The sequence below is a fragment of the Brachycentrus maculatus genome, unplaced genomic scaffold (genome assembly GCF_059751285.1).
Source record: "Brachycentrus maculatus isolate JH-2025_06_01 unplaced genomic scaffold, ASM5975128v1 h1tg000285l, whole genome shotgun sequence".
In the NCBI taxonomy this organism is placed as follows: Eukaryota; Metazoa; Arthropoda; class Insecta; order Trichoptera; family Brachycentridae; genus Brachycentrus; species Brachycentrus maculatus.
The window spans coordinates 1,193,502-1,208,577 of NW_028281036.1; the positions used below are offsets into that span (position 1 = coordinate 1,193,502).

Here is a 15,076-nt window from a genome sequence, read left to right on the forward strand (position 1 = left end):
TTTATTTTTCATTTTCCTTACAAAATTGTAACATTTTTATAAAAAATAATATTAGTTTATATTGTTCAAAGAAATTTTTATTAATATGTGACAATACTGTGATTGAATTATAACTATATATGATTTATTTATTTTTATTTTATCATACACATAATTACAAATCACATTAATGTGCCCCCACTGAGTTTTCCCGTGCCGAGGGCACATTTTACAATATTTATTTATAAAATTATATGAAAGAAAACTGAAAATGCAATCAAATACGACATGGCCGAATGATGCGATCTATTTCAGATCTACCCACCTCCATTATCCATTTATGAATAGCCCTTTTATACTTTGTTATTTAATGACTTTATGGATAGTGGAAGCAGGTTGTACAACTTTGTTGCATAATTATCAAAGTTCTTATGACCAATAGAGGTATATCGCTCACTCCTTTCATGAACGTCATAAATCAAAAATCGTCAATATTCAGTTGTGCATGTTTTCAGAATGCCCAGAAAATGTACTATATCCCAGCAAAAGAGGCATATTTTTAACTTAATATTTACCCGCTACAGGGCAGAAAGTATTGTTTCTGCATTTTGAAGAAAAGGTATTTTTTTAAATAAACTAAATATTTTTCAAATGGAGAAAATACCTTAGGTTTTACTTAAAAAGATCTGTTGCAGAGTAAAAAGTTCAGTAGTGGCTTGATATTTATTTTTAATACATTGTATTATATTTATAAACTTTAAAAACGTTCTCCTGAAAAATCAAGTTTTTTGATTTATGACGTTCTTGAAAGGAGTGAGCGATATGCTAGGTTTTATTTGATATGTTTCTGTAATAATACCCTATTAACACACTTAGGACGGGGAAGGTATTCCTACCCATTCGGTCGATTGATGCTTAAGGTCGTGAAGGGTATTTTTACCTTCTGCGCTGGGCCCATTTCAAAGGCAGAAAAAAATTAATTATTTAATGCTTTTATATGAATATTATGTACCAATCTCTTTGTTAAGGTCTAAACCAGTGGTTCTTAACCTGGGTTCGATCGAAAACCCCAGGGGTTCGATGAGTCAGTCTCCCGGGTTCGGTGGAGGTCAAAACACACACCTGACTTAGGGCGTTTGTGCACTACACGGAATTTTACCGTCCGATACGTCAGTTAGCGTTTTAAAACGATCATTGGCTTGGATCGGCTTGTGCTTTTGTCCATCTTTCTTTGAATCGGTGCGTGAACACGTTGCGCGTAAATTTGATCACGCTAAACTGTCATAGTGTAGTATGCTAAAGGTCCTGAGTTTGATCCTAGGGGGGGTTAAAATAAATATCGTAGTCGCACAGGAGAAAGTGATCGACTAACAAAACGTAAAATGTTCAGGAGGGCCATTTAAGTCACTTTTGCTTGGCAAGAAAATAAACATCAATGCAGTTAGTCATTTTTAACTTGTCAATATATTATACTTCCAAGTTTAAAATCCTTTGGAATTTTTTTCAGGGCAATATTAGTTAGGCTAGTAAGATGTCAAATAGTCAATGATCACGTTTTTGTAAAAAATGTACTTGGTCACTTTCTCCTGTACGACTACGATATGTACACAATTATCAAATCCCGTCACCAGCGGTTCGCAGGCGGAAAAAACACCCGTTCAAAATGTGTCTTTTGATTATTTTGGTCACAGTAAGAACCTTTGTCTACGATGCATCTGGTAGGAACTACCCTCTCTCTGCAGCCTAATGATTTCATTCCGCAGCCTCTCTTCTTCCCTCGCCGCCTCTCGGAGCTCCATCTCCCTCTGCTTCTTCTCACAGTTTTCCCTTTCTTTCCTTTCCAACTGCTTCATCTCCACTTGGAGTGAAGATATCTTGTTTAAATCGCCTCTGGACTTCTGAAAGAACGAGCATTTGAGTTTAACACGTTGACTGCCAACTACGAGATAACTCTAGGATTGCGTTCTTTGCTAGGACGCCGACTAGGAGTTGTCTCGTACTGTGTTTACTTGCCATATTCCTGCAGCTACGACAAAATTCTTAGTATATCAGTGCTAATGTGGATAGATGGCGCATGGGAAAAGAACAAAAATCAATGCTGGCTTACACGAACACAAAATTTATTTACAACATTTTGAGTGTGTCCAAATACTTGTTCACAAAATCTGGATTATCTCCAATTACAGGAGTTATTTTCATATTATCTTTTGACATCTCATCAAAGATGAAGAAGAATATGGAAGTCTGGGCACTTACGGGGTGGACAACCGTCATAGGCTTCATAAAAGAGTTTCTGCTCAATAAAAAGCTTCTTTTCATCTCACCAATAGATGTCTCTAGTGAAGTTCTAGTGATTCAATAACAATGTTTTAAAATTGGTTAATATACATGGAACTTCCAAGAATTTGAGTAGTGTGGTTGTCAATAATGGGTAGAATTGGTGAATTTTACACGTGTGTAAAGTGATCACTTAAACCAGACTATGACGGTCGTCAGCCCCGGTTATGGATCGGAGAGTCGGAAGTATTAATTAATAAGTATTATTAATAAAATTTAAGAAACATATGTTGAGATGGTTTGGACATGTTGAAGGAATTAGTGAAGAAAGAAATTATGAGGCGAATGTAGTTGGAAATAGAGCAGAGGAAGCCGAGGAAAACTTGGAACAATCAAGTATTTCAAATACTTTGAAGTGATCAGGTCAGGAATCGGAATAATCGCTGGGTATGTGAGGAGATGCACGAATGTGGAAAAGCCGAAGACTGTTTGTAAAGATGAATTGGCGTGGCGTTCTATTCTCTACGCCCACCACTGCGGGGAAGCAGTTTGATATTAAATATTAAAATATTAAATATTAAATTCTGATTTTTAGGGTCTACTAAGTACTACATTTTTTTTAAGTAATTTAAACTAATGTCCTAACAAGGCGAAAAAAAATTCACAAATTATATGTTATAATTTGATGTTTTAAAAATAATATATATATAAAACTTAGTAGATCCAAAAAATCAGTGTTTGATTTGAAATTATAAATTAAATTATGGAGTAATAATAATAAAACCCTTATCCGCACCCCAATGGTGCATAGGGCACTGCGTCATATAAACGCAGTGTTATCTTGATCGTTTACACATGAAGGAAAGGTGATCAGGCCTCCGCTTCAGGTACCAGTCCAGGGTAATATTGAATAAATATGACAGTGAAAAAAATCACTAATATTTATTTTACCCCCCTTGGGAATCGAACCCGGGACCTCCAGAACGGTAGCCGAGCATGCTGACCATTACACTACGGAGGCGGATTTGGAGTACTACAAATAAAACACCAAATCAAAATAAATATGGAGCGAGTGTTTTTGCCTAGAATTTTCACTCATGAATTACATGAAATTATAGTAACTTTAAACATTAAGAGTAAATCCACTCACGAGTAGGCATAGGCTATGAAACTTATAAAGTTGAAGCAGGGACATGATAAACGGCGTTGTATAAGCCATAGCTAGATATCAGAGTCACTTGGACGTTAGGTAATTCATAAAAAATAAAAAAAATTATATGGTTATAATGATGGTTAGATAGTTAGTTATGCTAACTCACCTCTTTCAATCTCTCAACATTTTGCATCTCGGTATTGGCCCGTTCTATTTGAGCTAGCATAAGCTCCCGATCCACTATGTTTTCTCGCTGTTTCTTTTTATTTTCTTCCAATTTGCACTTCACTTGACTTTGTAGTGTGGAAAGGACCTCATCCAGTAGCGCCTGCCGGGCCATATGCTCCTCTTGCCACTTCTGAAAACGGATATTCATTATCGCCTGGCTTTCTAACTCTTCAACTGAGAATCTTCTGTGTGTGTCATGTCAAGTCCCCCTGACGTCGATTATCGCTTGAGAGTATTTGTCCTTGTCTTGAGCAGTTCTAAACAGCACCTCGACAGTCCTGATCGCTGTATAATCTTATATATTCTGGAGTCAGGAGATCTGTCTTCTGTCCACACGTCATCCACTCTCTATTTTACCTTATGATTAGATACAATACCCCGTACTTCTCTCTTCTCAGCACATGCCCCAGATAGGACACCTTCCGGACCTTGATATCAGTCAGCAACTGTCTCCCTGCTCTTGCTCTATGGGGCACATTTTCGTTGCTGACCATTTGATCCATGGAATGCATAGCATTCTACGATGTAGCCACATCAGATGTCGTTAGGTGGGGAAGACAACGAAGAAGACAATGGTATGGTATGTGCGGAAAATAGAACCATCCAGACTCCCTACATTGCACTGCACAGCCAACTCCAATGTAGACTACCGAAGAGATGGATTGACAGCTGGGAATCGACATCGCAGGAGGCTAATCCCTCTTAAAAATGGGCCACAAGACCTACACCAAAATGATAAAATATTTGATAATCATACCTGTTCTTGCTTGGAGAATATAGCTCTAGCCTCTCCGTCCATCAGAGAGTCTAGGTGCTTCTGTCTGTTCCTCTCTAGCTGTCTCTGCCTCTCCAGACTCTCCAGGGCGCTGTCCAGTGCTGTCTTCCACTCTCTTCTGCTGGATTCTTCCCTTTGTACGTCCTACAGATATAACAAAATCAATACTGTATCTAAGTTTTGTACTGACATTTCTTGGTGGAACTGCATTTTGTATAATAAAATAACAACTTTGTAATTTTATTATACAACACTGTATCATTACAGACATGCTTCCTTGAAGATAACATAACCATACATATGTATATATCTACTCTTCGAGATACCATCATGACTTTACAATACCAAAATGCAATACCAAACAATTCCAACAGAACTTTGAATATTTGGGAACCAAGTACTTCAATAACCTTTCTACAGATATAAAAAAAATTTGAAGACATTAAAATGCAATTAAAAAAAATATATAATTCCTATAATTAGAGATAATCCACATTTGTGAACAAGTATTTGGACACACTCAAAATGTAGTGCATAGGGAACTGCATCATATTGACTCAGCGTTATCTTGATCATTACATACACAAAGGCAAGGTCATCACTTGCGCTTCAGGGACCAGTCCAAGGTAATATTGAAATTGAAATTAACACTATTAGTGTAAATTCACTGTTTATTTTCACCCTCCACCCCCAGGAAATTGAACCCAGGACCTCCAGCACGGTAGCCAAACGCGCTGACCACTACACTACAGAGATGGACTAAAGTCTACAGAGATGATAAGTTGGGATGAGGTCAGGAAGAACAAAAAACGGTAATTTTTAGAGTATGCTGGTAATTATCAATCTAGACGCAGTATAAATTAGATACACACCTTCTGGACAGCTGCAGCGATGGCGGCCATCTCCATCAGGTCCGCTTGGACGTCCTTCTCAGCCTCGCGCGCCCTCTCGCGCAGCCTCCTGGCCTGCATGCCCATGTTGCTGATGACCACCCCCCTTGCTGCCGCCCGCCGCGCCGCCGCCGCCCGCCGCACCCCGCCCGCGGCCACCAGCTCCTGCAGCAGCAGCGACTCTGCCTCCTCCTGCCGCTTGAGCGAGGCGGCTGCGTCTTCCGACTCGCGGAGATCGGATATCTGCTGGCACAGCTCCGCTTGGAGATCCTGGAGGAGAGAAAGGTCATTGAAAGCTGTCCCACCGCATTCCCAGATCTGATCCTGACAGACCTTCTCTTGCAAAAAATTTCGTTTGTTTTATGAAATAAGTTGGGAAATTTATAGATAATGTGAAACAAAATTGTATCCCGATTTTACTGTGAATTAACATTTAAAATCTTTTAATATCCCTGTCACTGCCAATCTAAATAAATAAAGTTTGTAAATCCACCACTAAATTTTCTAGAAGTACCCCGGTGTAGGCAGTGATTAGTATTAGAATTAGTGATAGGGATTAGTATTAGAAAAAGGTCACTGGAGCAATGCTCGCATGTTTCCACATGTTTTTGTTGCATAAGATGATGCGATGAACAGCCGAACTGAGCTTGCCAGTTGCCATTTGGAATTTTTTATTAGAATTTATTATAAATTATTCGTCAAATGAACAAATATATACTTTTTTATGGTCTTATTTTATTATTATAGTTACACTTATTTTTTTATATTAGGTTATATTACTGAGTTTCTCCAGGGTATGCTTGGCAACAACAGTTTAGAGACTAGAAGAAGGTGTATTTTACTACACATTTTTATCGATTGTTGCACAGTATGATCGATAATCCTGAAATTATCCGGATCATTTGACTGTATGTCTCCAATAGTTACCTAAGACAGTGTAGGCATAAATTGTTTCATATTCCTGTATATAGGACCAACCTGCTGATGGTTAAGCTTGTAAGAAGAGCTACCGCTATGCTGAACAATATCACACCGGATATTGATCTTTCCATGTGTCTAAGGGGGTATTTCGAAGCGGAATTCTTCTACAACTTTAACAAGAGTCTTTTTACTTACTTTGTAATTTGTGGTTTTTTAATATATACGCCTTAAATGTTAGTTTGTCATGTACAAGTATATCGTAGTCGTACAGGAGAAAGTGACCAACTAACAAAAGGTAAAATGTTCAGAAGGGCCATTACGTTTTCTTGGCAACAAAATAATCATCAGTGCAGTTAGTCATTTTTACCAAGTCAATATATTATACTTACAAGTTTAAAACCCTTTGGGATGTTTTTCAGGGCAATATTAAGCTAGTAAGATATCAAATAGTCAATGATCATGTTTTTGTACAAAATGCACTTGGTCACTTTCTCCTGTATGACTACGATATGTTAATTATTGAATAAATTGATTTTGAAACAATATGAGAGTCTCATCTCACCTTCATCCTTTGTTCTTTCATCAGCATGGCTTCCTTTTCCCTCTCTATCTGGTTTCTCAAACATCTATCTCTCTCCTGTAATATCTTCGCTGTCTCTTCTTCATCCTGCTTCCTACATTTCTCACTCTCTATTATCTGCTCCATCCTGAAAACAAAAATGGAGAATGCTTAACGGACAAGAACACAATTGTGAACAGATTTGTTTTCCCTGTAAAGGTGGGGACTGACTGGAGCATTGCGTTGTAATATAACGTTGTAACATCGCTCGCGGAATTCATTCAGGACATTCGGTCGGAGGGTTTGTCCTTCCCGCTGAATGTCCAACACCTATTGTCAATCAACTCCAAAAATGTTAACGGTGCGATCATTAAACATATAAAAAAGTATGGCAAAAGCGTGTGACCCCAAAAAAAATCAATAAAAAAAAAATATATTGTTTAAGTAAAATCACTAGTATGGCAGGTATCACCCAAAATTGGGTGCTTTGCCAATAAATTAAAAAAAAATAAAAATAAATAAAAATAAAAACATCGCTTGCGGCAAGCGCTCCGACTATGGATGGAGTGCTCAGCTCGCTGTACTGACTATACTCTATAGACTATGCTCGCATCGTAACGTATTACATTACAAAGAAATGGCTCTGGTCAGTCCCACCATAACCACCCCTTAAGGTGTTAAAACACCTTTAGAGATGCTAAACCAAGATGAAAATAAACCATTTATTATTATGCACACAAGCTATCCTTGTACAAGGTTATAATGCATTAGATAAGTTTGTTGCTTACTCCATTATTCTGCCGCGTGTGTGCCGCGGCACACTGGTGTACCGTGGTGATTAGTTGGTGTGCCGCGGAAAAAAGTCTAGTTTTGTGAAAATAACATAATCGCTCCGAATTTTGATTGCCTGTGCCCAGTTAAGTAGGCTCACATTTCGTTTTAAACATAATATGTTAAATATGTTACCATAATATGGTAAATATGCACCTCTGCAATTTCTTAATTTGGTAGGTGTTCCTTGAATGGAAAAAGTCTGCGGATCACAGGCTTACTCCACACTCAGATAATATTGGATCTATAACTTGTCCGCCTCCGTAGTGTAGGTTAGCATGCTCGGCTACCGTTCTGGAGGTCCCGGGTTTAATTTCCAGGGGGGGCCAAGTTTGTCGAAGTGATTTTTTCACTCTAATATTTATTCAATAATACCCTTAATTGTAACAGGAAAACCAGATGATATTGCCGGAAAAGAGTAGTTGAGGAAATTCGAGAAGCAAGAGTCAGGTACAATGAAGAAGACGCTCATTGTGTGGGAGGATGGGTGTTTAAAGAGAGAACATATTTTTACATTGTAGTAAAATCTATCCATTTCCAATTTAAGTTTTACTTAAAGTAAATATATACTACTACTACTACTACCATCACGCCGTTTCCCCGCAGGGGTAGGCAGAAAGGATGGAACGCCACACTCTTCTGTCCTGACATACACTTCTCGCCTCCTTCACATCCATACATCTAGTCATTCATACATGCCCTCCGACTACGCAGACTTTTGAAACCGCCAGATTTCAAGTTCTGATTGATCTGATCATGCCAAGTCTTTTTCGGTCGTCCTCGTTCCGTTTTCCCGCTTACATTTGCCACATATATTTTCTTAGTCATTCTCTCGTTATCCATTCGCTCCACATGTCCATCCACCGTAAAGAACTCTTCCTAATCTTTTCAATTATTCCTTGTTCAGCCTTACATTCCTTCCTTATGTCTTCGTTTTTAATTCTGTCATACAATGATTTTCCACACATTCGACTGAGGGATCGCATTTCAACAGCGTCCACTCTGCTTCTTAAAATCTAAAGCACTGGTTTCACCTATTTCAAACAGCAGTGTTTGATGTCCCTGAATTTGAGCGACATGTGAATGTAATGTGCTTGCGATAGCTTTGAGTGTCTTTTTTTTCTCCTTTTTCCTGTACTTATTTGTAATAAGTATAAGAAATACCGACATCCGGAGCATGTGTAAGACGGAGGATATCGTGAGGTGAGGATGACAACAAAGGCAATACTGGAATAAACATATAAACAGAATATCAGAAGACAGACTTCCACATATCGCCCTTCAAGATAACCCTGAAGGACGCAGACCCCCAGGCAGTGGGTCTCCGAAAAGATGGAAATACAGCTGGGAGTCAACATCCCAAGAGCGACATACGGAGGCACAAACAGATCCCTAGGATTTACAAAAAAAAAGATTTGTAATAATATGCTATGTTTATTATTTTTATTGTGTCACGTTCCACTATTTTCCGTACTATATTGTATTAAATATGTAAAGGCCTTGCTGGCATATGCACCGATAAATGAAATAAAAATAAGAAACAGCTCCTACCCAATCTTCAAGTTCTAACTAAGGGTACAAATCTAAAATTTAGACTAAGCTGCGGTAACCTAATACGGTATTTAAAAATGATGCGGAATGCATCAAAACACGTGTCACAATAGATTTTGAGAAATAGTGGTTTTTACTTAGTGAAACTTAAATTAAAAATAGAGGACATTTCTGTTAATAGTTACCATGCAGATTTGAGTGCCCCGTGCCTTTGCTTTCTCTCATACTCTCTGATGACGGGCTGGCTGGTTCTCCATTGGTGGTACAGCATGATCTCGGCCTCTTGTCTCCTCCGTTCTTCCTCTTTTGCCTTTATACCCAGATTCACTTCTCTAAGGGCTGAAATCGGCACCGAGTCCAAAAAGGTTCTGAAACACACAATACAAAACTAATTTTATATTTTGTCAGATTAATAACCTGACACTGCAGCGCGAGTGGTATGTTTGCCACAGCACGCCTACCACATTGGGATGGCCTGTTAAGGCACCGAGCGGCAGACTTCCGGGAGTGGCTGATGAAGAGCTCCAACCTCATCATAAAGCGGCTTGTGGAGCACAGATGGGGGCTGGACATGTCGCTCACTCCTTTCAAGAACGTCATAAATAAAAAAACTTGATTTTTCAGGAGAACGTTTTTAAAGTTTTAAAATATAATGAAGTGTATTAAAAATAAATATCGAGCCACTTATTGAACTTTTCACTGTGCAACAGATCTTTTTAGGTTAAACCTGAAGGTTTTTTCTCCATTTGAAAAATATTTAGTATATTTAAAAAAAAAATTAAGCAATACCTTTTCTTCAAAATGCAAAAACAACACTTTCTGCCCTGTAGCGGGTAAATATTATGTTAAAAATATGCCTCTTTTGCTGGGATATAGTACATTTTCTGGGCATTCCGAAAACATACACAACTCAAAATTTTCGATTTTTTATTTATGACGTTCTTGAAAGGAGTGAGCGATGTGGCGGCACTGGAGCACAGTGCTACAAATGCACTGTGCTCGCTGAAGAATGAAGATTAGCTCTCTACATCTACATCTATCTTCATCTACATCTCTCCAAATTTTCTTATGCCATTTCTTCTCATTATTTTTATTTTTATTTTTATTTGTTTATTATTTTTAATTTCATTTTATAAAAAAAATGTTGTAAAACATATATGGCTGACTAAGTATTGCACCCACCACATAGTCAAGCTGGAATAAAGATTATTATTAGTATTATTTTCATAAGATACCTAAAACTAAAAGTAAAAACAATTTCCACATCCCATTTCTAAATTCAGTCAGATCACTCCACTACTTCACAAACTGGACTGGTTATGCTTTTTTAAAAGGGTAGAGTATAAACTCTGCCTTCTCATGGATAAATCAATACGTAATATGGCTCCAGTGTATCTAAAAGAGCTGTGTATTCCAGACGAATTGGTTGATAGACGTCTCACGCCTCGATCGGCTACAACAACTGCAATGGGCATGCTTATAACAAACTAATCATTACACTAATTTCTGCAGAGGTAGGTAGAGAACAGAACGCCATACCACTCTGTCTTTGCAAACAATCTTCGCCTCTTAGCATTCATGCATATCCTCATCCATATCTGCTGATTATTCCAACTCCTGTTCGACCACTTTTAAGCAATTGAAATACTTGATCATGCCAAGTTTTCCACAGTCTTCCTCTGCTCCTTTTTCCTCAAAATTACAGAACTACATTCGCCTCATAAATTTGTTTTACCGTTCTTTCTTCACTCATTCGTTCCTCATGTCCAAACCATCTTAACACACCTTTCTTAATTTCATTTATAATGCTTATCTCAGCCATGCATAATTTTCCAATTTCACCATTCAAACATCCATCATTCACATTATCCCTCCCTTATCCATAAAGTCGTTAAAAATATAAACTAAATAAAAAAAGAGGTAATCATAAATGAATAATGGAAGTGAATAAATATGATCACATTATTCGGCCATATCACATTAAATTGCATGTCATAATATATTTTCTTACATAAAATTTTATAAACAAGCATTGAAAAATGTGCCTTTGACACAGGAAAACTTAGTGAGGGCACATTATTGTAATTTGTAATTATGTATATGGTGAAATCTTCTTTGCGTGTCATATAAGGTCACCCTGACATCGACTATCACTTAAGAGTAATTGTCCTTGTCTTGGGCAGCTCTAAACAGCGCCTCGACGGTGCTGATCCCCGTCCAATCTCGTATATTCCGGAGCCAGGAGATCTGCCTTCTGCCCACACCTTGTCGACCCTCTATTTTGCCTTTTATGATTAGGTGCAATAGCTTGTACTTCTCTTCTCTCAACACATGCCCCAGATAGGACACCTTCCGGACCTTGATATCAGTCAGCAACTGTCTCCCTGGAGCTCTTGCTCTTTGGAGCACATTTGCGTTGCTGACCATATCGGTCCATGGAATATATTGTGGTGCCTCATTCGGCCCCGACCACCATAGACGAATCGATGATGACAAACCATAGATGCAAATGAACGCGACGTCACCGCGCCATCGCGAACCAGCGTGACGTCACCACGCCTTTAAAAGTACTGACGTCGCAAGGTACATTCTCTCTCGTAATCTTGCCATCAGCGTGAACTTCCGCTACATTCTACATTAGTTCTGTTGTTCCATGTCTGTCTGCTGTGCCGGCCAACAACGAGTTGGAATCGGATCTAGCTGACTAGTTGCACTAATCCCTTTTACTGCCTACACTGGGTACTTATAGAAAATTTGGTGATGGACTTACAATCTTGTATTTATTTCGATTGGCAGTGACAGGTATATTGAAAGCTTTCAAATGTAAATTCACAGTAAAATCAGGATACAATTAAATATAGTTTCACATTTTTAATAAATTTCGCAACTTAGTTAAAAAAAAATTGCTTAGCAAGAGCAGATCTGTCAGGAAGCCTAGATGCTTCTGTATCAGATCTGGGCATGCGGTGGGACAGCTTTCAATATTCTACATTAGTGCATAGTCGTTACAAAATTTGTAACCTTAATTAAATTTGTGAATATAAAAACGTGAAAATCAAGTTAGTCTATTTATTACATTATGATCCATTTTTAAAACGCAGCTTCTGAGGAGCAACAAATGGAGACGTGTGGAGTCAAACACACGTTCCCCATAGTGTGATGACTTAAAAATAAATAAATTATACTCACTTTCGTTTGTGCATCTTCAATTCTAGTTGATACAGCTTTAGTTCTTCTCTCTGCTCCATATCTTCGTGGAAGAGCATCATTGCTAATTTATTCCTTCTCTCCTCTAGATTTCTGTAATCGAATACGAAACCTGTCGCTTAACACATTGTTTACAACATTTTGATTGTGTCCAAATACTTGTTCACAAAATCTGGATTATCTCCAATTACAGGAGTTATTTTCGTATTATGTTTTGACATCTCATCAAAGATGAAGAAGAATATGGAAGTCTGGGCATTTACGGGGCTGACGACCGTCATAGGCTGGTTTAAGTGATCACTTTACACACACGTGTAACATTCACCAATTCTACCCATTATTGACAACCACACTACTCAAATTCTTGGAAGTTCTGTATATATGAACCAATTTAGAAACCTTGTTCTTGAATCACTAGAACTTCACTAGAGACATCTATTGGTGAGATGTAAAGAAGCTTTTTACTAAGCAGAAACTCTTATATTAGTATGTGAGGTCCGAATCCTGGATTATAATCACACACATGAGAAACGCCAGAATCACCTTGTTCTTGAATCACTAGAACTTCAAGGTTTCTAAATTGGTTTGTATATACAGAACTTCCAAGAATTTGAGTAGTGTGGTTGTCAATAATGGGTAGAATTGGTGAATGTTACACGTGTGTAAAGTGATCACTTAAACCAGCCTATGACGGTCGTCAGCCCCATAAATGCCCGGACTTCCATATTCTTCTTCATCTTTGATGAGATGTCAAAAAATAATAACAAATTGTTTGCGGGAAACGCTCAAAGCCGCATTTTACACACAGTTGGTAGAGTGCCGGAGATTAAAGAATGTATACCGTAGAACGGGGCTACTTAAACTTTGATGTGTTACTTGAGCCCAGTACAAAAAAATATTTAGATCCGTATTTGGTCTACAATAATGGACGTATCGACATGATTCATTGTTTCCCTGACAGGTGACACTTATGTATTGTCACGATACTTCGATCGATACCATGATCTAAATAATTTTTTTTGTACTGGGCTCAAGTAACACATCAAAGTTCAAGACCCATCTATGGTATTGGATATTTTTTAGAATATGTACTTATATATATAAAAATATTTTCATATGTATATTTGTATATTTCTTGCAGCTAACTTAAAACCCCCATCCGCACCCGATGATGCATAAGGCACTGCATCATATTAACGCAGTGTTATCTTGATCGTAAACTCATGAAGGAAAGGTGATCAGCCCTCTAGTCAGGATAATATTTTAACATTTTTACAATTTTCATATTTTATGGAAGCGGCTTATATCCAGCAGTGGCAGACAGAAGACTAAAGGAGAAGAAGAAGTATAGAGTGATCACTTAAACCATCAAATGAAAGGTCGTGAGCCCAGACTTTCATATTCCAGTGTATTCACAAATATTTATTATTTAATTATCGGCGGGTATGTATGAGGAGATGCATGAACGTAGAAGAGGCTAATAATATTTGCAAAGACAGAGTGGTGTGGTGTTCTATTCTCTCTGCCTACCCCTGAGGGGAAGCGGCGCGATGGTTAGTTAGTTAGTTATTAACAATATGATACACACTTTTCTCTTCTCCTCGTGGCGGCCAGGTCCGCAGCGTCGCGGCCCGCCCGCTCGCACGGGCCCGGCACGCGGCGCGCGGGCAGGCCCGGCGCGGGGCGGTGGCGCGCCCAGTACGCGGCCAGCTGCGCGCGCGACGCGGCTGCCGCGTCGGCCGCCGCGCGCCGCCGCGCCGCGTCTCGCGCGGCCTCCTGCCCGGCCCGCATGCTCCTGCAATCAAAATGTGATCACTTTTTTTTTCTTTTTTTTAAAATTCTTTTGCATTACATGACATAAATTCAAATACAAAAAAAATATGAATAAAATATAAATATAAATACAAAAAAAGATCCCACAAAGGCATGGCCTGTTTGTGGGTATACAATATAATTTAGGTCATTGTAAAGGGTATAAGGGTATAGGTATTATAAGTAGAACTAGAATTATAATTGTGGTACATAATATTCATATAAAAACAATAAATAATTCCTTCTTTTCTGACTCTGAAATGAGGCCGGCGCAGAAGGTAAAAATACCCTTCCCGCCCTTACACTCCTTGACAGATATTTTACTTCTGTTTTTAATTTATTTTATTTTCTAATTATTTATACTTAATTAATTTAATTATTACCGGACGGGTAGAAATACCTTTCCCGTCAGAAGTGTGTAAACAGAACAACCGGAATGTATTAAGAATGAAAAGAGTCTGAAATAATTCAAAAATAAATGTTTTGTATTATAATTATATTATAAACCCTTATCCGCACCCAATGGTGCATAGGGCACTGCGTCATATAAACGCAGTGTTATCTTGATCGTTTGCACATGAAGGAAAAGTGATCAGCCGCTTCTGGTACCAGTCCAGGGTAATATTGAATAAATATTAGAGTGAAAAAATCACTTACATTTATTTGACCCCCCCCTGGGAATCGAACCCGGGACCTCCAGAACGGTAGCCGAGCGTGCTGACCATTACACTACGGAGGCGGACAAACTTTATACTTTAATTAATTTAATTATTACCGAACGGGTAGAAATACCTTTCCCGTCGGAAGTGTGTTAACAGAACAACCTGAATGTATTAAGAATGAAAAGAGTCTGAAAGAATTTTTAAAATAAATGTTTTGTATACTGTATAAAT

At 38.3% G+C, this 15,076-nt stretch overlaps 1 protein-coding gene across 1 annotated transcript; it reads right to left on the reverse strand.

Annotated features, from left to right (window-relative positions):
- Nucleotides 1-137: 137 nt before the first annotated feature.
- LOC148305126 (trichoplein keratin filament-binding protein-like) lies at nt 138-14,162 on the reverse strand. The gene is made up of 8 exons (XM_088267185.1): nt 13,960-14,162; nt 12,354-12,464; nt 9,350-9,532; nt 6,786-6,930; nt 5,285-5,572; nt 4,395-4,556; nt 3,576-3,767; nt 138-1,877 (listed from the first exon to the last, which is right to left on the reverse strand). The coding sequence occupies exons 1-8, from the start codon at nt 14,160-14,162 to the stop codon at nt 1,665-1,667; spliced, it is 1,497 nt and encodes a 498-aa protein (XP_088123311.1). The 3' UTR covers nt 138-1,664.
- Nucleotides 14,163-15,076: the final 914 nt, after the last annotated feature.